A 21,805-nucleotide genomic window follows, 5' to 3' on the forward strand; every position below is an offset into this window, starting at 1 on the left:
TTCATCTCATCAAGGATGTATATGGGAACTATGTATTCCCAAAGAGTTTAAAATGTTTTCACATTTAAATAAGAACGAAAACTGAGATTTCCAAAGAGCCTTTGAACTAGTTTTCCGAAAAGAGTAATCGCTTTCTAAATGAAGCAAGATAGGAAACTTTGATTTCCAAGATAGCCTTTGAGCTAAGTTTTTGAGCAATTATCTCAAATCACAGAAAGAAGTATGTTTTTAAACATAAGAGCTAGTATCATATTTTGGGAGTAGTATTGAGCACTGATATGAGGGAGAGTTCAGACAACTCACAGCCCCCATAACTCATATAGCCATCATGGGTAGAAAAGGGTCATACTTTTTAGATGATTCCTTTAGTGATTTTTAGCATAAACTAGTGGATCCACTTAGTAGTTCAGGTTCTATACCCTTGGCAAGGTATATGATGGCCTTAGCAGCGTGAGGCAAAATGATGTATCATCACAATAGCTCTTAAGTGATGGTTGTCGGTTAGAGAAACTCCCACATAAGTAATTGTATTCTTATATACATAGTTTATTTGTATTTTTACATACATTTCAGAGTTATATGTATCTTTGCATACACACAGAGTTGACATCATGTTTTAAACAACTTTTCTTTATATTACACTTGTTTTAAACTGCTTTATATTGAAATGAGCTCAGTTATGTTGAGTTGTGTTGAGTTAGGTAAGTTCTTCAGTTCCTTTCAAGCTTATGTCTTGTTTTAGAATTCCCTTCGCATACTCGTACATTCAATGTATTGTGTCATTTGGCCTGCATCTTATTATGATGCAAACACAAGTAACCAGGATCAGCATCCAGCGCATCGTTGATTCTAGTTGAGCTCCAGAGTTTGTTGGTGAGCCTCCTTACTTTCGGAGGACCCCTATTTATTGCTTTTCAGTATTTTGTTCATTAGGATGTCGTGGGTCTTGTCCCGACATCCATCTCAGTTATTAGAGGCTTCATAGATAGATAGTCAGTTAGTTCATTTGTCTTTATTTTGTTATTGACTTATGTTCAGATTTGAGTTGCCACTTTGTCTAAGTTAAATGTTTATTTCTAAAACATTATGAGTTTAGTTTGAGAAAGTTGAATTATCTTGCATTTGAGTTCTTTTCTTAATGCTTAAAGTCTTCCGCTGAGTAAGTAAGTCAGACCAAGGGTTTTCTTGGGGCCATCAATGGTTCTTGAGTGTCAATCTCGCCCAGGGTGTAGGCTCGAAGAGTGACAATTATCAAGACGAATTGTTTTTATTGCATAATCTAGAAATTGTGTTTTTAACCTTATTATTTGAGCCAACAACCTCGCAAAAGTCATATTGCGAGTTGATAATAAGCACATATGAGACCATCTTGTAGATGCATCTATCAAGACAGTATAATATTTAAATGGTCCACATGTAGGGTGAATAGGTCCACATATATCACCCTGTATATGTTGCAAAAATGCAGGGGATTCCACCCCAACCTTAGCCACTGATGGTTTGATAACCAACTTTTCTTGTTAACAAGCAGCACAAGAGAGTTCCTTTGATTGAAGAACGTTGTGGTTCTTCAAAGTATCCCCATGTGAATTCTCAATTATTCTTCGTATCATATTATAACCGAGATGGCCCAACCGGTCATGTCAAATGACAAAATCATTAGAATTATCAAACCTTTTATTTACTACAGCATATGATTCTACCGTACCAATATTTGTATGGTACAACCTTGAAGAAAGTGCAGCTAATTTTTCATGCACAATTTTCTTCTCCGCATTTATTGTAGTAATATAAAGGTATTCAACTTTTCCTTCATTTGCAGTCTCAACATGATAGCCATTTTGGCGAATAACCTTGAAACTTAGCAAGTTTCTTTGAGACTTGCTACAATACAATGCTTTATCAATTATTAATAATGTTCCTCCAGGTAGTAATAAGGCCGCTCTTCCAGAGCCCTCAATCAATTTTGTACTACCGGATATTGTATTAATATATGCCTTTTTCGTGATCAAATGAGAGAAATATTTCTTTTCTCTTAGTATTGTATGAGTTGTGGCACTGTCCAGAAGGCACATATCTCCATTATTCATCTTGGCTCCAACTGAAGATTAGGAAAATTTTATTTATCTTCATAAAAATAAAAATACATAATAAGTAGTACGAAACTTAACAAAAGAAAATTTCAGTACATGAACTTTAAGTAAGACATTAAAAACACATAACAACATTATTCATTTCCCAGTTCAATTATTAATCTTCAATTGCGATCCCCAAAGAAGTCCTCAGCTTCTAGATGAGTAATATCATCGAGCCCATCAAAATCATCATCTTTCAATGCTAAATTTGCCTCAACATTCTCATCATATTTTTGAGAAGACCTTGCCTGAGCATCATCTTTGAGAGTCAAATGTGACTCCACCCGGGCATTAGAAGAGGAGGCACCACTTTTCTTTCCTTTTCTTTTGAAGGACTTTTGATACAACGTGACAAAATGCTCATGTTCCCGATATTCATTTTTCCAATGACCTTTAAGGCCACAACGATGACAATGATCGCCCTTTCCTTTAGAAGGATTATTTTGAGAACCCATATTGTTCTCTCTTTTGTTATGACTACCACCTCGACGATTATTACATCGTCTTTTGCCCTTGCCACGCCCATACATATTTTCATGGCTTCGATTATTTTATCTTATTTCAGACTATATGTTTGCTTCTACCCCGTGTGCCTCTGGTAATGGAGCACTTCCAGCGGGATGAACTTCATGATTTTTCATTCAAAAGGTCATTATGCTGCTCATCCATCAAAAGGCATGAGATCAATTCAGAGTATTTCTGAAAACCTTTTTCACGATATTGTTGTTGTAATATCATATTAGAGGCATGGAAAGTAGTTAATGTCTTTTCCAACATGTCCTCAGCTTTTATAGTTTCCTCACATAATTTTAATTGGGAAGTTATTCTAAATACAACAGAGTTATACTCAATTACAGTTTTATAATCCTGAAACCGTAAGTGCATCCACTCATAACGAGCCCTTGGCAATACAGTTGCCTTGAGGTGGTCATACCTCCCTTTCAAACCTATCCACAAGTCAAGTGAATCTTTCACTGTTAAGTATTCAACCTTCAGGCTTTCATCAAGATGATGACGAAGGAAAATCATAGCTTTCGCTTTATCTTGAATTGATGCCTTATTTTCATCGATTATACAATCACCAAGACCCTTAGCGGTAAGGTGAATTTCGGCATCAAGTACCCATGACAAATAGTTCTTTCTAGAAATGTCAAGTGCCACAAATTCAAGCTTTGACAAATTCGACATGATGGAAACTATCATAAAATAATTGAGTTAATATTATGATGTTGGTTTCTTTATAATAAATGGTAAATTAATGTTCAAATGATAAAGTATAATATGATTATATAATATATTATATGTTATATGCATGCACATTGAATGTCTCAAAAACATATAAACTAATGACGTATTGAAACAGTAAATTTAATATGTAATTTTAATTGTTCTACAATATTTATTATTAGTTTCAATAGATATTAACGCCAATTTTTTTAAAGAGTTTCAAGTCATATTTAATATAATAATATTCTTCTTTATGACACACACCAATATACTTATCATAATGTATGAAAATACTTACGAGTTATTTTAACTAGCATGCTATCATATTACTTAGTAATTAATTTAGAGTTATAAGTTAGTAGCATATAAATAACATAACAATATAACCCTGAAACGTATTGATTATTATGCCTAATAAAGTATCATAATAATAGCTAAATCAAGTTATATATACCGTAATTAAATTATAGATCAAAGATTTATGCAAGTCCTATTAGAGGTGTTATAAATATATAAATGTATACCCGACTCTAAATGAAATTTGATTAACTTTTAGGAAAAAAGATAATTCCGAATTAAGTAGGTCTCAATTGGTAGAGACTCGTGCTGATAACGTGTTGTGAAATATTAGCAATATAAAATAATATAAGACAATAAATATATAGACAAGATATATGGGAGAGAATGCTTTCTTATTTCTTTCTTCTGTACTTTTCGATTGTATCTTTTATAAAATATTCAACGCCTATTTATAGTACAAAATGCCTCTTCAAAGTTAGATGAATTAAATAGTGTTCATTAATTTCGTACATGAACTTCAAAGAGAGTTACGATGACATCCACATTAATGCATTTACAACACTTTTGTAATTTTCAATTCTTTATTTATTCATTATTGTACTTTATTATGTCTTTTTCTCTCCAATAGTTGTAACTTTTTTTTGAATTAATCGATATGGTAATGATTAAGTGTAACTTCTCACATCGAAGGATTATAACTTAAGGTAATGACTTATTAAAAAATACCTACAAACTTAACATAAATTTTGAATTCGCCCTTGCTATCACCCCATAACTCTTTGACTTTTCTCTCGGATCACCAAAGCATAAGCTTAGTTAACAGTCAACACATGTATTTGTTAGGAATGATAATAGGGTGGATTGGAGGGAGTGAAGTTTGCAATTGCGCACTTTTTTTTACAACCTATGATCATAATTATTATCATCCAATGATTCAGTTTAGGGGTATTGAAAATGCAATATGTTTTGAGACTTCATTTGTTCTTCTTGATTTAAGTTCTTGTAAATTTGATACATTTTTTACTTCTTTGTATTTTTTTGGGTGATTTTTTACTTCTTTATCAAATGTTCAAATTCAAAGGTAATTACCTAGTGTCTACACAAAAATTTGAGACCATTATTGCTTGGAAGTTGTTTGAAGTTTTGCAGATCCACAACAAAAATTTAAAGCTACACACCCACCGTACCTACCGTATGTCCGTACCCATAAAAATCCGAACTTGTCCTGCCTCACATAACTTTAAACTTGCTCGCCCTGCATTCGTTCTACTCCAATTGCAACAATGTTGATTCCTTAACAAATTTAGTAAATGATTCAATCGAATACAAAGTCTTATATATAGGACCATGATCGACTTTTACAAATTAGGTTAAGAAAATAATCAAAATATTCGTAGACTAGGAAATGACTATATTGCCCCTAGTTTATAATCTTCTTCTTAGTAGTCCAAAAATAATAAAAAAGAACAAGAAGCATGAGAGAAGGAGGAGGAAAAAATGTCGAAGAAGTTAAGAGGAAGACCTAAAATTAATGGACCAATAAAACTTATTTCAATTAATTTTCTTTATGATTTCGAATCATTTTATTTTCTATCTCTTAATTTTATAAAAAAAATAAGAAATCTCACCACGAAGTGCAAAGATTGTTGAATTTTGAACATGTAATGTTACAATTCACACGATAATATATTAAGAGTCTTATTGAAGACCCTTTTACGTGTAATTATCTCAATTTTTTAATGACTCATTCTGACATAATTTTATTTAGGATCTTACAAATATTTTCTTTGATTTACCTAAGTATCTTATTGTGGAGATTAACTCATACTGTTTTTTTTTTTCAAATTTATGAAACATTGGCTAATGATTCTACCAACATTGGCTATGATCTCACTTGAGACTTCAATACCTCTCTATTCACATTAACTCTTGTTGACACCCAATTTTGACCGACCTTTAACCCTTTTGGGAATTCTATTCGATTAAATACGTATTTTTAAAAATATATTTCGAGTTTAAAATTTTAATTGATTTTGTCTAAAATTGTACATTTTAGTATGTGTGCTTTATAAAATTATCATAAATATTATTAAGATATTTGTAAAATTATTAGTGAAACTCAAAATAATTACTTTATTTAAATATTTTAAAATCTTAGATGTGTTTAATTATATAAAATATTATGATATTTGTAGTATTTTAATTGAATAGAATTTCTTAAGATTTCCTCAAAGTCATTTAAATTCTAGCCGATTTTATTCTAATTCTAACCATCTCACTTCAAATTCTATTTCAATAACAGTCACCTATTCATTTCAATTCTAGTCCCTTCAAATCAATTGCTATTTCAATTTTAGCCTTTTTTAAAACCCAAATCTAAGAGCATCTCTTTTAATCCTAACCGTTAATCTCGTCCTATTCAATCCTGACCACTCATTTTAGTTTGTTTCAACGGATGAGATTAAATTCCTTAACCTTCCTATTTTAATACCTAAAGACTCTTAACCCTAACATTTTACTCTATTCTCTCCTCTCCACTCTAGCAGCCGTCTCTCAACTCTTCTCTACATCTTTCCGGCGAAAATTGCCACCACTTACTGGTGGCAGCCGTTTCTCTCTCCCTCTCTTCGTTGCTCCCCTCTCCTTTCTCTCTCCTTTATTTTTTCGACAAGGTAGGGAGCACCGGCGAAACCAGCAGCTCCGGCAGCAGCCAGGCGACCGCCTTCTCTCCCTCTTGGCTCCGTCAAGCAGCAGCAACTAGCAGCTCTGGCGAACAACAACCAGCAGCCTGGCGAGCAGCAGCCAACAACTCCAGCGAGCAGCAGCCATCAGCAGTTCCAACCAGCCACCAGGCGAGACCACGACGAGCAGTAGCTCCAGCCAGTGAGAACAGACAGCCACCAGCGAGCTCCGAAGGCAGCAGCACGGACCAACGACAAACATCAACAACAACTCTGGCAAGCAAGCAGTTCAGCGATTATGAAATTAGAGCTTCTCGGAAAATCACGTTTTGGTCTTCTTGAAGACGGATCTTAACAGATCCGTCCGGGTTAGTCTTTCGTTTAATTTACCCTTTAATAATGTCTTAGTTCAATTGTGGAATCTGTGATTTGCTTTTGGCTCTATGTGAAGGCTACACTAAGTACTGTGAATCACTATTTATTATCTTTTGATTGTTAAGCATTACCTCTTTGTGATGTTCTAATTTCATGAACTAGGTGTTCAAACCTTGCCAAAATATCATTTAATCCGATTTAGAACGTCAATATATCTCCTTGATAACTGCTAGTTTGTAATCTGCTACTTTATAGATGTTAGCACTCTTAATATTATAATTTGCCTTTGACTTGGAATGTCAATATATTTCTTGTTATCTATTTCTCCATAAACAGTGGAATATCCTTGTTTTTTAATATTATTGGATTTGTTAGTTTTTGATTTAAGGGGATAAGTTGGAATGATAACTATTGCCCTTAATTGAGTGTCTCTTTAATTGATCATGCGTTAATTCAGTCTGGCTTCAAACCTTTAAAAAATAGGATTTTTGTGAATCGGTGCTCTATTTAAAATTTGGTTAAATTGTTAAATCGTGTATTTGGAGTTGTACGATATTGTCCTTCCTTAATTAATTGTCCCTTTCACTGATGAAGTTGATAATCCTCATTTTAGTTGATGTCTTAATACTTGTCGGTATATTGACTTAGTAATATCGATGATATTGTTTAAACTTTCTGTTTTGAGTGATTCCGTTGATTGCTAAATTGGTTACTTACTCATTAACTTCATTCTGTTGATTTGCTCACTGTCTTATTATGGTAAGTTATGTTAATTCAGTGCGAATATTGATATAGGATTGAGGATGTAATTTTATTCCTCCCCTTTAAATAATTATATTTTTTTTGAGTGTCTTCAAATAATGAAATTATTATAATTAATATGGTGACCTGTTAATTTCTTTACCTTAATTAATGTGTATTGTGTGTTTAGTTGAATACAAGGAAGCATCCGATTTAGTTATTCGTTCTCTCTCTCTGTGTGTAATAATATATCTATTGATTATTCTTCATTCGTTTCGACTCTTATGTGTGCTGCCTATATATAAAGTGATAGATTGCTATGAATATGCGGTATTATGAATATCTTTGTCACTATAGGTATCTGCTACACTACTCCCTTTTAGCAGGTTTTGAACTTGAAGTTCAAGACACATGAAGAGTTCGCCCGGATCGGAATACATTTGGACAGAGCCTTGTTTTGCTTTATTTTGATGTATGTTTTTCTATTAGTGCTAATTTTTATGGGATTTTGTAATATTGTTGTATAACTCTTAATTCTCTTTATATGAAATAATTTGGGGATCGCCTAAGGGTGGAAGGGAATACGTGCTAACTGTTCACTTAGTTTTATTACACGTTGATCGCTATTGATAATATGTCTAGATGCTAGTATATCGAAATCTAATAAATAAACGGCTTAAAATCAACCATTTGCTTATGTATACCGTGTCTTATCTTAAAATTGATTGATTTGTAATAAATGATCTTTAAGCATGTTAGATACTAATTAATTGGTCTGAATTTAAAAAGGGTTTAATAACCTTTGGTATGTTAATAATCTAGATCTTAACTTTTATATGTCTAATAACTTTTTCAGCATGCTAATGAATTTAAAAAGAGTAATCTTGATTTTTTTTCTTAGTATTGATCTTGTCATAATTGTCAATGTGAGCTTTACTAATTAATTTTGGCATTATCACTTAGAAAGTATGCCTATAGGACTTGACTAATAAAATTGATGCTATCTAATCAGTTCAAACAATCTTTACAGGCTTCAATAATAATCTTGCCCATTAATCTAGTCCTAATTCACTTAAATTAGTGTAATTGCAACATGTCAATAGTTTGGGTTATTTTTGTCAGCATATTCATTCATTTAGAAACCATGCCTATAAGATTAAATAAATAATTGGTCAGCATGTTAAATAATTAAAATAGATCCGCTGCACATTGTCTGCTCCTTGTCCCATTTAGTTCAACTAGTTCCTTCCATATAATAAAATGAATAGAATTGTGAATATTTCCATAATCCATAGTAATATATATTTTCTGCCATTTTAGGACCTTCAAATGATTACTTTTGTATCTAAATTAGAATTTATATGTTGAAATATTTTTATTAATTATTTATATGTTATATGAAATTTAGAAATCATGCCTATAGGAGCTATAATATTTTCAATCACTTAGAAATCATGTATATAAGTTTATAAATCAATTTTCAGCATGTCACTAAAATTTGGAATTGTAAAATCAATTTTAGATTCTTTAATAAATTAGATTAATCATATGTTTGTTGCAATAAATAATCTCTAGCATGTTAAAAAAAATAATGATAAGATGAAAATCTGCTATGAACTGTCCTCTGCATGCTACAATTTTAAATCTGCCATAATTAAAATTTGTCCAAAATAATTAATTTATGCATGAAAATAAATTGCATCGCTACTTGAAATAAAATATGATTCATCTTTAGCATGCTAGTTAATAGTAACCTAGTTTGCTACTGTTTAAAATATATTGCTTGCATTTGTGACCACTTTGCTGTTACTATTTTAAAATCAACCAATTGTAATTTGCATGCTATTCTGCTTGCTTTGCTCAATACTGCTACTTTAAGTCCGCCTATTATGTGTAATGTATTTTATGCCCACACACTAAGCCTAAGATCTTTCACTTTATGTGTGTTTGCTAGCATGTTTAAATTAAAATCTAGAGGCCAATACGAGACCCTACGTGCTAAATGCTTGTCTAAATTGTTTGACTTGGTGTCTAGGTGGCCTATTATATTTTATTTTGTCTAAATTCACCCTAATAGCAGTCCAATGCCTCTTGGACCTTACGTGGGGACGCTAGACACCTTTTAGAGACGAAAAGCATGCGGTGGTGGGGTAGGGGTAGTTTAGGCCCTATGGAGATGATGACATCGACTCGGTCTAAATGACAAAGTTTGATTTTGTCTGTCCCTACGAGAAGTCGACCGAAATAAGAAAGTCGAGTGCTGATCCTAAAGTCCTTCAGAGTCTCCCTTTCCTTTTCTCCCTTTACTTGTTATAATTATTTGGGGTAGTTTAATTAAAATAAAAAATGTTTGCTTATCTATTTGTGTAATTTCTATCTCCTCGCTTATCTCCTTATTGTTTAATATTTATTTGTTGACTTATCACTTAGTCTTGCATGCTCAATTAATTAATTAAAATAACTAAAGTTTCCTTAATTGCTTAATATTATGTTATCACCTAGTTGCATGTTTAACTAATTAATTAAAATAATTAAAGTGCTCTTAATTGCTTAATGTTGTTATCACCTAGTTTTGCATGTTTAATTTATTAAATTAATAAATAAATTGATTTTAATTGTTTAATATTTATTCATCACCTAGTAATCATGTTTATAAAATAAATAATAAATGAAGTGACCATACTTGCTATTTGTAACCCCCATAAATTGCATGAGACACGATCGGGACCCACATTTGTGGACCTCGAGGGGTGCCTAACACCTTCCCCTCGAGGTAATTTTAACCCTTACCATGATCTCTGGTTCGTTGACCTTAGTTAGAATTAGCTAGGTTAGATAGGTGACATAACGCGCCTTAATTCGTTAGGTGGCGACTCTTCATGCTCCAAAACCCAAAAGAGTTGTTAGGTCGTGCACTAGAATCCGTTTTGCGAAAAATGGTGCGCGACAGAATGGCGACTCTGCTGGGGATGTTAGGTTTTAACCACTACGTGTTTCATGCTTTATGTGGTATTTATTGGGTTATTTCATTGTTTGTTTGATTAATAGCATGTTAAGGTTTTATTCGTTTTCCTTGTTTATTTGTTTTCTTATTTATTTTCTGTTTTTCATGTTTCACCCTTTTCCCTTCTTCCTTATTTGTTTATTTTCATGTTTCGCCCTTTTCCTTTTCCATTATTTGTTTACTTGTTTGCATGATCTCATACCCTCTTTCCTTATTTGCTTGATTCTCTAATATTTTATATGTTTATGTCCTTTTATTTATGCGTGTATTTATTTACTTATTTACCGCTTTCATAAAATTGCCTATATGTTACTGCTTTCAATCTAAATGCTAAATGTTACCGCTTTGATAAACTGTCATTCCATTCATACTTCCCTCAATTGGGACCCTCTTCCTTTTTTTTTGTTACCGTGATGTTGTGCCTTTGCACCTCTCACAACTACTCCATTTCACTTCAAAATACCCAATTATAGAGAGTCGGCATATGCGTGGACGTAACGAATAGTTCTACTACCGTGAAACCACAAGCCTTCTCGCCTAGAATCCCTTTCAAGTCCGTGTCAAGCCAACTTTTAGAAATCTTGATTAGGTCATACATGATGCATAAACCCTAGGTGGTTTGACACTTGGTGTCAATCTACATAATTAGTAGCCACCTTATTGTCTAAAAGGGCCCCAACACCCTTTAGACAAATTGCATACTTATGTGTCAATGTGGTCATAATAATTAAATTAAGCCAAGTTTGCCAATATGGAGTTTAGGTTTTTTGTTTGTTGTCTGTTTGCAGAGTCATGGCATTTCCTAATTTTCCAAACACGCAAATGGTAGTCAAAGTGAATCCTACTTTGAAGGTCTGGTGGAAGGATATTGAAAGGAATCGAGAGTTGGAGGCAAACGAACTACTAGGTGGCCTTACTGCTTTATTCTCCATCGAGTCAGATCGTCACTTGATTAAGGCACTGTTGAAGTTTTGGGATTCGGAGAGGCTAGCGTTCAAATTTAGGGATTTTGAACTAACCCCGACGATTGAAGAGATTGGTGGGTTTCTTAGTCTCCCTTACAGAGATTGTGAAATGATTGTGCCACACAAGCCATCTCCAAGGTCCTTCCTGAAACAAATGGGCATGCGTCATAATCCGAATTTGCTTTGTCTGAAAGAGGGATGGATTTCTTTAGAGTTTCTATACTCACGTTTTGGAGACGAGGAAGGCCATGAAAACTTCCATAAAGAATTTGCTTGCTCTCCTGCGAAGTGGGAAAGATACCGTCTTAATGCTTTCGCTGTCGCACTGTTGGGCTCATTAATTTTTCCTAGAGAAGGAGGAAAAATACACACTAGCCTAAGTTATGTGGTTCGTATGATGGCTCGAGGCGGAAAGACTATAGTTCCCATGATACTGGCAGAAATTATAAGGGCACTCACCAAGTGCACCAAAGGCAAAAGGTATTTTGAGGGGTGTAATTTTCTATTGCAACTTTGGGCTGTTGAGCATTTCTATCAAAAGGAAAATTCGGTAGACATTCTTAGAGGGACTATGGGAAATAAAGTCATCAATCATACCTCAAGGATGAAATATTTTGTTTCCCCTGTGGGAACAGAGGACTGGTTTGTTTATTTGAGAGAACGTTCAGCCATCAACATTCAATGGAAATACTATTGGTTGAAGCCTCGTCGTGTCATTATAAAAGGTAATGAGCTCTACTTTATCGAGCTCATTGGTTTAAATGGCGTGCAACCATACGCACCACTCCGAGTCCTCCGACAGTTTGGTCAAATCCAAATGATACCTCTACGATCCCATATGGGCCAATATGGGTATGATTTTGGGCCAGAAATACCACAAGTGGACACTATACTGCGAAGGTGGGAAAAAGTTGTAACTATTGATGTTCGAGAGCACAGACCCTTCTGCACACCAGAGTATTACGTGTGGCTTTTGGAGGACACAAAGCATGCAGATTTGAGCGAAAAAGGCATTCCAGGCTTTGGTGATGAAAAGGAAAGAAGATAGGCCCGCAACCTCCTCAACCGCGACTATGAGATCACTCCAGAAATGAGGCAACAAATTGTGCCTAACATTGGAGACCAGCATTGACCCTGTTTCTTTTAGGATTTTTATTTCCCCATGTTATCCCTAGCCCTTTAGTTTATTTCTAGTTTTGGTTTAGTATGATGTAATAAATTGAAATTATTCAATATATGAAGTTCGTTTTATTTCTCTAACTCTAAACTCCATTTGGCAAATAAGGCTTGAATTAATCATTAAGCATCACTTAAATGACGTCTTAGGCCTACCTCTGGCTCAACGAGGTCCCTTGCATCTAGGGCGTTTATTTCAAACAATGTGCCATTATTATTATTATTTGTTCTAATCCCCTAACACAGTTTTCTGTTGATTCCATTGTTTTTCCCATTCCTAAGGTTGATCTGCTCTTCATTCTGGCACATACACGATCAAAAGGGACCCCCCATTCTCCTCCTCCTCCTCAAAGAACAGACAAGGGTAAAATGGTTGACAACAACAACAGCAACGAAAGAGTAGAAACTTCTGAGGGAGGGCAACTTCCAAGTGACCTTGTCCTTAGGCTTGAGCGCAAGATTGCAGATTTAGAAGAAGAAGTAGCGCATATGCGCGATTTGGCCAAGTTATCTATTTCTCTTGGAACCCAATTTGGCGAAAATATAGACAATCCTCCTCATTCTAACCAAACAACTATGCCAAACAATCCCCCAACCAATGTACCCCGACCTGAACCCACTCATCCAAATATCTTCCCACCACTTCATGCCCAAAATACCCAAATCCCATTTTACCACTACCACCAACAAACTAAGCCAACTATCCCAGAACCAGTTCCAAATGCAAATCCTTCATATACTCTTGGAAATAACAACCTCAACCCCATCTATGTAGAAACTGCTCCCTTGACCCATAACTACCATGAATCAGAGTCCTCCCAAAAGGACATTCTGATAAAAACCCTGACCGAGAGATTAGATAACTTGGCCAGCAGGGTGCAACATGTGGAAGGAAGCAAGAGGTTGGGAGGACTGAGCTATGAGGATTTATGTATACACCCCGATGTAGAACTACCTGAAGGATACAAGCTTCCGAAGTTTGAATTGTTTAATGGCATTGGAGATCCCAAAGCCCACTTGCGAATGTACTGTGACAATCTTGTAGGGGTGGGGAGAGATGAGAGGATACTCATGAAGTTGTTTATGAGGAATCTCTCCGGAGAGGCACTGTCCTGGTATATTGAACAAGACCCTCGAAAATGGGATGAGTGGGTAGACATGGCAACAGACTTCATGAACAGGTTTGGATTTAATGTAGAAAATGCACCTGATTGGTTCTACATCCAAAACCTGAAGAAAAAGCCCAGTGAATCTTTCAGGGATTATGCGATAAGATGGAGGTCTGAGGCGGCTAGGGCCAGACCTCCCATGGAAGAATCTCAGATGAAAGACTACTTCATCCGTGCTCAAGAACCACAATATTATGATAGGATGATGCTTGTAGCTGAGAAAAGTTTTGCTGAAATTATCAAGCTAGGTGAAAGGATTGAAGAGGGCATAAAAAATGGGACTATCATCAATCTGGAAGCCCTGCAAGCCACCAACAAAGCTCTGCAATCCGGAGGAATGACAGAAAATCGAAAGAAAACAGGCTCAGTCATGATGGCTCAGGGGACCAGAACCCCTTATAAGTACCAATCAACAACCCCACATCCATCTCCATATCCCCAAACTCCATACCCTTCAGCTCCACCACCTATATCTCCCAACCCCATGCCAGTATATTACCAAAATGCTCCTCCTCAATACCAACAAGCTTCATATCCTGTCTATAATGCCCAACCATCATACTTCCAAACCCCACCACCTACTCAAACATCAAACTACCGAAACAGACCACCATATGAAAGAAGGCCTGCGAAGAACTATACCCCTCTGGCCGAGCCTATTGTCCAGCTTTATGAGAGACTAAAAGAGGCTGGCTATGTCACCCCAGTTCCTGCATTGCCTGTGGATGTCCACACAAAATGGTATGACCCTAACAAGGTTTGTGCCTACCATTCTGGGATGAAAGGTCATACTACTGAAATTTGCAGAGCCCTGAAAGATAAGATTCAAATGTTGATTGATACTAAGGCCATCCAACTTAAAGATCCAGCACCAAATGTTGCAAATAACCCTCTGCCTAACCATCAGGTCAACATGATAGAAGCCGATGATACCTCGGATTGGGAGAAATCCATTTGGGTCCTTGAGCCAGAAGAAGCGATGATTGCTACCGCTCAGACTCCAATGGTAGTGCAAAGGCGTGCTCCGTTTGAGGTTGAGATAGCCAAGCCCAAGCCTCCATTCATTGTTTATAGGGCGCCTTCCCCTGTCCAATATGATACCCATGCTGTTCCATGGGACTACAGAAAAGGAAAAACAAAAGTGGAAGAAACAGACACCGCAGCAGGAGTTACTAGATCGGGAAGGATTTACACTTCTGAAAATTTGGTGCAGGGAAGCTCCAGCAAATCCAAGGCACCAATTGTAGAACTTGAAAATCAAGGAATTTGGAAGAAGATACAAGCAAAAGAGTACTTTATTGTTGAGCAATTGAGCAAAACCCAGTCTCAAATATCCATCCTATCATTGCTGCAATCTTCCGAAACTCATCGGAATGCTCTATTGAAGGTCCTGGGTGAAGCCTATGTCCCATCTAGCATCACTCAAGGAGAGGTAGCCCAAATGGTCGGGCAGATTTTTGAGGCATATCGATTATCTTTCCATGAAGATGAGTTGCCAATTGAAGAAACAACCCATAATAAGGCTTTGTACATTTCAGTTCAATATCAGGACAAGATAATCACCAAAGCCTTGGTTGATTCAGGTTCGGGTTTGAATATCTGCCCTCTGACCACGTTGACAAGGCTAGGCGTGGATAGTGCAAAGATCCAAACTTGGAAGATGAATGTGAGAGCTTTTGATGGTTCTCAGAGGGGTACTATTGGAGAAATAACCTTGGACATGTTCATTGGTCCTGCTACTTTCCCAATAGCTTTCCAGGTCTTGGATATTCCATCTTCATATAACCTCTTATTGGGTTGTCCTTGGATTCATATGGCCGGAGCAGTTCCCTCTACTCTTCATCAATGCTTGAAGTTTGAATAGGATCATGAAGAGGTTGTAGTTCATGGGGAAAAGGGACATCCTGTATATGCGATAGAAGGAGGGGGTCATCTAGACGGTGAGATGTACCATACAGTTGAGCTTGTTGGCAACATTGAAGTGCAACCATGGTTCAGTCAGAAGATCATAGATATGATGACCTGGTTTGGTTTCGAGCTCGGGAAAGGTTTGGGAGCTAATTTGCAAGGAATAGTTAAACCTATACAACATGTTCGTCATTCAACCACTTTTAGTCTGGGATATAAATATACTACTGAGGAGTGGCTTGATTGGCAACCACCTAGAGATGGGTACTACTATCCATTGAAGAAACTGATACCACCGCTGCACCAATCATTCCGATCAGCAGGTTTCATGGGATGTATCATTGGTGATCTTTTGGAAGACATGAAGGGTTTATCTCTGACCAAGGAGGAAGGAAAATGTTGTAATGTCGTGATCAACGAGGAGGAGAAAGGGGACCCTAGAGGAAGCAATGAAGCAAGGATCAGCATCAGCATTTGGACCTCAACTCCATCCAGACCTCGTCGGGGATCTGGGTAGCTGTGGAAGAAATTTTCGAAGCAATTAGATGCTGGAATCCTTCAAGTGACGGAGTACCCGACATGGATTGCAAATGTCGTTCCAATGCCAAAGAAAGATGGAAAGGTTAGAGTCTGTGTGGATTATCGAGATCTCAACAAAACTAGTCCCAAAGATAATTTTCCATTGCCCAACATACACATCTTGATCGATAACTGTGCTAAGCATGAAACACAATCATTCATGGATTGCTTTGCTGGCTATCATCAAATTGAGATGCACAAGGACGACGCTGAGAAGACTGCTTTCATCACACCGTGGGGTGTTTACAATTACAAGGTAATGCCTTTCGAGTTAAAAAATGATGGCGCTACATACATGAGGGCAATGACCACTTTCTTTCACGACATGATCCACAAGGAAATTGAAGTTTATGTGGATGATGTCATCATCAAATCAAAGAGGAGATCAAATCATCTAGATGATCTGCAAAAGTTCTTTGCTAGGCTACGCAAGTATAACCTGAAGTTAAATCCTGTAAAATGTGTTTTTGGGGTTCCTGCTGGAAAGCTCTTGGGTTTCATTGTCAGCCGCCGAGGTATAGAACTGGATCCATCAAAAATCAAAGTCATTCGTGATCTACCTCCGCCGAAGAGTAAGAAAGAGGTAATGAGTTTCCTGGGTCGACTAAATTACATCAGTCGTTTCATAGCTCAATCTACTGTCATTTGTGAGCCTATCTTCAAGCTGTTGAAGAAGGATGCTGCGGTGAAATGGACAGAAGAATGTCAACAAGCGTTTGACAAAATCAAAGATTACTTATCCAATCCACCTGTGTTGGTTCCACCAGAATCTGGTAGACCGTTGTTGTTATACATATCAGTGTTGGATAATGCTTTCAGCTGCATTTTGGGGCAACATGATAAGACTGGAAAGAAGGAGCAGGCGATATATTACATGAGTAAGAAGTTTACATCATATGAGGCTCGATATTCTCCATTGGAGCGTACCTGTTGTGCTTTAACTTGGGTCACCCAGAAGCTTCGACACTACCTCTCCTCGCATACTACTTATCTGATTTCAAGGATGGACCCTCTGAAGTATATCTTTCAAAAGCCCATGCCTACTAGTAAACTGGCTAAATGGCAGATATTACTGAGCGAGTTTGACATAGTGTATGTTACACAGAAGGCAGTGAAGGCACAAGCATTAGCAGATCATATGGCGGAAAACCTTGTAGATGATGATTATAGACCTTTGAAGACTTACTTCGCAGACGAAGAAGTAGCTTTTGTCGGGGAAGACATTTCTGAAGAATATGATGGTTGGAGGATGTTCTTTGATGGAGCTAAGAACCTGAGCGGATCCGGCATCGGAGCTGTTTTGATCTCACCAACTGGGCAACATTATCCGGTATCAGCCAAACTCAGGTTCCTATGCTCAAACAATATGGCTGAATATAAAGCGTGCATATTGGGGCTCCGACGCGCTATTGACTTGGATGTCCAGGAAATGTTAATAATAGGAGATTCAGACTTATTGATCCATCAGGTCCGAGGCGAATGGGCTACTAAGAATCGGAAATTGTTACCATACTTGGAGTGCGTGCATAGGTTGTGTAAAAGGTTCATCAAGGCAGAATTCAAACATGTGCCAATGATCCAGAATGAATTCGCAGATGCCTTAGCCACCTTATCTTCCATGATTCAACATCCTGATCATAATTACATTGATCCTATTTACATCCACATCTATGAGCAATCGACATACTGTTTTCATGTCGAGGAAGAACCTGATGGAAAGCCTTGGTACAATGACATTCGAGGATATTTGAAGAGTGGTGAGTATACAGAGGATGCAACAAGTGTACAAAAGCGTACAATTCGGAGGTTAGCGAATCAATTCTTTCTAAGTGGAGAAATCCTTTATAGGAGGACTCCCGATTTGGGGTTGCTAAGGTGTGTCGAAGCTAGAGAAGCCAACAGGTTGATTGAAGAGATACATGCAGGAACATGTGGTCCTCACATGAATGGCTTTACACTGGCGAAGAAGATCTTGAGATCGGGATATTTCTGGCTAACTATGGAGACAGACTGTATCCGCTATGTTAAAAAATGTCACCAATGTCAGACTCATGCAGATATGATCAGAGTTCCTCCCAACGAACTCCATGTTACTAGTTCACCGTGGCCCTTTGCAGCTTGGGGCATGGACGTCATTGGGCCAATCGAGCCAGCGGCATCCAATGGACATAGATTCATTCTGGTTGCAATTGACTACTTCACCAAATGGGTCGAAGCCACCTCTCACAAATCAGTGACAAAGAAGGTTGTGGATGACTTTGTCAAAAATAATATTATCTGTAGGTTCGGGATTCCTGAGTCAATCATCACTGACAATGGAACCAACTTAAATAGTGATTTGATGAGATCATTGTGTGAGAAGTTCAAGATCAATCACCGAAATTCTACAGCATATAGACCACAGATGAATGGAGCTGTTGAGGCTGCAAACAAGAACATCAAGAGGATATTGCGCAAGATGATCGATAATCACAAACATTGGCATGAAAAGTTACCCTTTGCATTGTTGGGATATCGTACAACCATCAGAACTACTACTGGGTCCACGCCTTATTTTCTGGTATATGGTAATGAAGCTGTGATACCTGCCGAAGTGGAAATACCATCTCTAAGGATTATTCAAGAAGCGGAGTTGGATGATGCTAAATGGATACAAATTCGGGCGGAAAATCTTGCATTGATAGATGGAAGGAGGATTAACGCCGTTTGTCATGGTCAACTTTATCAAAATAGAATGGCCAGAGCTTTCAACAAAAAGGTTAGACCCAGACATTTTTCACCTGGGCAACTGGTTCTGAAGCGGATTTTTTCAAACCAAGATGAAGCAAAGGGTAAATTCTCACCAAACTGGCAGGGTCCATACATAGTCTCTCGGGTATTAATAGGCGGAGCCCTCATACTTGCAGAAATGGATGGAGAAGTTTGGCCCAAACCCATCAACTCAGATGCTGTGAAAAGATATTACATCTAAATTGTTCATGCTCTTTTACTCTGTATTTGCAACTACGTCAGACCTGATTCCCGTTTAAGAGGGGATACGTAGGCGCTCCTTTGGAGTTCGGTCTTATCATAATAAAAATTTCATTTTCCCCTTTTGACTGTTAACTGGGGCAGAATTTTTGAGAGGGTCTCAAAAATTCCATCAAAAGGACATATTCTTGCAAATCACGATACTGGAGCATAATTTTTCAAAGGAACTCAAAAATTCCATCAAAAGCATTTTTTCTCACAAATCAGTAACTGGGGCAGAATTTTTGAGAGGGTCTAAAAAATTCCTCTGAACAAAGCATTTCCTGCACAAATCAAGACTGGGGCAGAATTTTTGAAGGTCTCAAAAATTCACTACAATCTTCAACAAAGATCAGATAACAGATTTGATACTGATGTCAGATGTTGCAAAGTCTCAAACTATGCCATGGTCAAAGATTCAACATTACTTTTTACAATTTATTATTTTCAAAAAGCTTTTTCGAAAACTCTATCGCCCTCTATTTTACATTTCTCTTCAAAGCAAATGCTCGGAAAGGTCTAGATGGCAAGTCAAAGGAAGCACACCGGTCGGAGCAGATCAACCGCCCCCATTTTTAAACTCACAATCTTTCTTTGAATACAGGAAAACAGGTACAGACGCAAAAGATAACTTCAGCATCACCTGACCGCTATTAAGCTCGACAAATCGCTAGTAAACGGTGCCCTGTCCTTCTGACATGAATGAAAGACCAAGTTATTTTGAGCCCGACAGATCGCTAATTATTGGTACATCTTTCCAATCAGACGAAAGAATCAAGCTATTTTATATCAAGCTCGACAAATCAACATTCAACTGCACCAACTCCTTATAATAGGACGAAGGGTCAAAGCTACAATATTCTGAATTCGTCAACAAATGACACCCAATCCTTTCAATAAGACGAAGGTCTATGCCTCCAATCAACTATTGCATGTGCCCGAAAATTGCATTGTGGCCGAGATCTGTATGTGCCCGAGAATTGCATCATATGCATGTGCCCGAAGATTGCATTGTGCCCGAGATCTGCATGTGCCCAAGAATTGCATCAGATGCATGTGCCCGAGATTGGATTGAGCCAGAGATTGCATTGAGCCCGAGATTGCATTGTGCCCGAGATCTGCATGTGCCAGAGAATTACATCATCTGCATGTGCCCGAGAATTGCATCATATGTATGTGCCCGAGATCTGCATGTGCCCGAGAATTGCATCATATGCATGTGCCCGAGATCTGCATGTGCTCGAGAATTGCATCATATGCATGTGCCCGAAGATTGCATTGTGCCCGAGATCTGCATGTGCCCGAGAATTGCATCATATGCATGTGCCCGAGATTGCATTGAACCCGAGATTACATTCTGCCCGAGATCTGCATGTGCCCGAGATTACATTGTGCCCAAGATCTGCATGTGCCCGAGAATTACATCATCTGCATGTGCCCGAGGTTGCATTGTGCCCGATATTGCATATGCCCGAGATTGCATTGTGCTCGAGAATTGCATATGTCCGAATTAAAAAAAAAGCTACAAGTATCAACAGATGCCCGAATTACAGATACGCTTTCTTTATTCATTATTTTATTCCTAAGGCGTCATGGTCTAAAGGCATCATTTTCATGGCCTGCAGACATCATATCATGGCCTAAGGATTTACTTTCTGCTTATCATGATCCAAAAGTGTCATAGTCTAAAGGCATCATTTTTCATGGCCTGCGGACATCATATCATGGCCTAAGGATGTACTTTCTGCTTATCATGATCCAAATGTGTCATAGTCTAAAGGCATCATTTTTCATGGCCCGCAGACAACATTTCATGACCTGAGGATATATTTTTTGCGTATCATGGCCCTAGACATCATAGCCTAAGACATCATTTTCATAGTCTTATGGCAAACATCATCGTCGATATGGGAAATTGCATCATGTTTACCTTCATCGTTTGTTTGATATATTTGCTCTAGTAATACTATAAGCTACAGATTTGCAGAGACTAATATTTTGCAGGCAAGATCAATATCCCTCTCGACTACAATTATCGTGCTTACATCTATCACAACAAAGACCCTACCAATTTCTTTGTTACTCATATCACCGTTTTTCATTTAACCCTTGGCTACTAATTTTACTTCTCTTCATTGGATCCCTCGCTCTTAAACCAGAAATCTCTATGTCATACCTTTCTCGCTACTCTTATCTTATCCAGTCAAGCCGATATCGTTCCACTCGAATACCGTAACAATTTTTCAATTTTTAGGAGCCTCGTTTACTCCTAAGTCTAGAACTACACACGACCTGATTCTCGTATAACCAGAGATATGTAGGCGGCTTAACACAAAAGTCTCGGTTGTACCCTTTTTCAACCTACTTCATTTCAATTGATCCCACTAACATCTCTCGTCGGTCGGACAGAATCGGCTACTAAGTCAACGTTGGTTGCCCGATAATTCATCCTTCATTCCCAAGCAACCAAAGGGCAGCTGTTGACACCCAATTTTGACCGACCTTTAACCCTTTTGGGAATGCTATTCGATTAAAT

At 37.3% G+C, this 21,805-nt stretch overlaps 2 protein-coding genes across 2 annotated transcripts; one reads left to right on the forward strand and one right to left on the reverse strand.

Annotated features, from left to right (window-relative positions):
* Positions 1-2,762: 2,762 nt before the first annotated feature.
* On the reverse strand, positions 2,763-3,323 carry LOC125833874 (uncharacterized). The gene has a single exon (XM_049513027.1). It carries the CDS (start codon positions 3,321-3,323, stop codon positions 2,763-2,765), a length of 561 nt encoding a protein of 186 aa, XP_049368984.1.
* A 9,650-nt stretch (positions 3,324-12,973) lies between these two features.
* Positions 12,974-16,198, forward strand: LOC125833875 (uncharacterized). Its single transcript, XM_049513028.1, has 2 exons — positions 12,974-15,532; positions 15,638-16,198. The coding sequence occupies exons 1-2, from the start codon at positions 12,974-12,976 to the stop codon at positions 16,196-16,198; spliced, it is 3,120 nt and encodes a 1,039-aa protein (XP_049368985.1).
* The last annotated feature ends 5,607 nt before the right edge of the window (positions 16,199-21,805 follow it).

The sequence above is a fragment of the Solanum verrucosum genome, unplaced genomic scaffold (assembly GCF_900185275.1).
Source record: "Solanum verrucosum unplaced genomic scaffold, falcon-dt-bn FXZP01000108.1, whole genome shotgun sequence".
Taxonomy (NCBI): domain Eukaryota; kingdom Viridiplantae; phylum Streptophyta; class Magnoliopsida; order Solanales; family Solanaceae; genus Solanum; species Solanum verrucosum.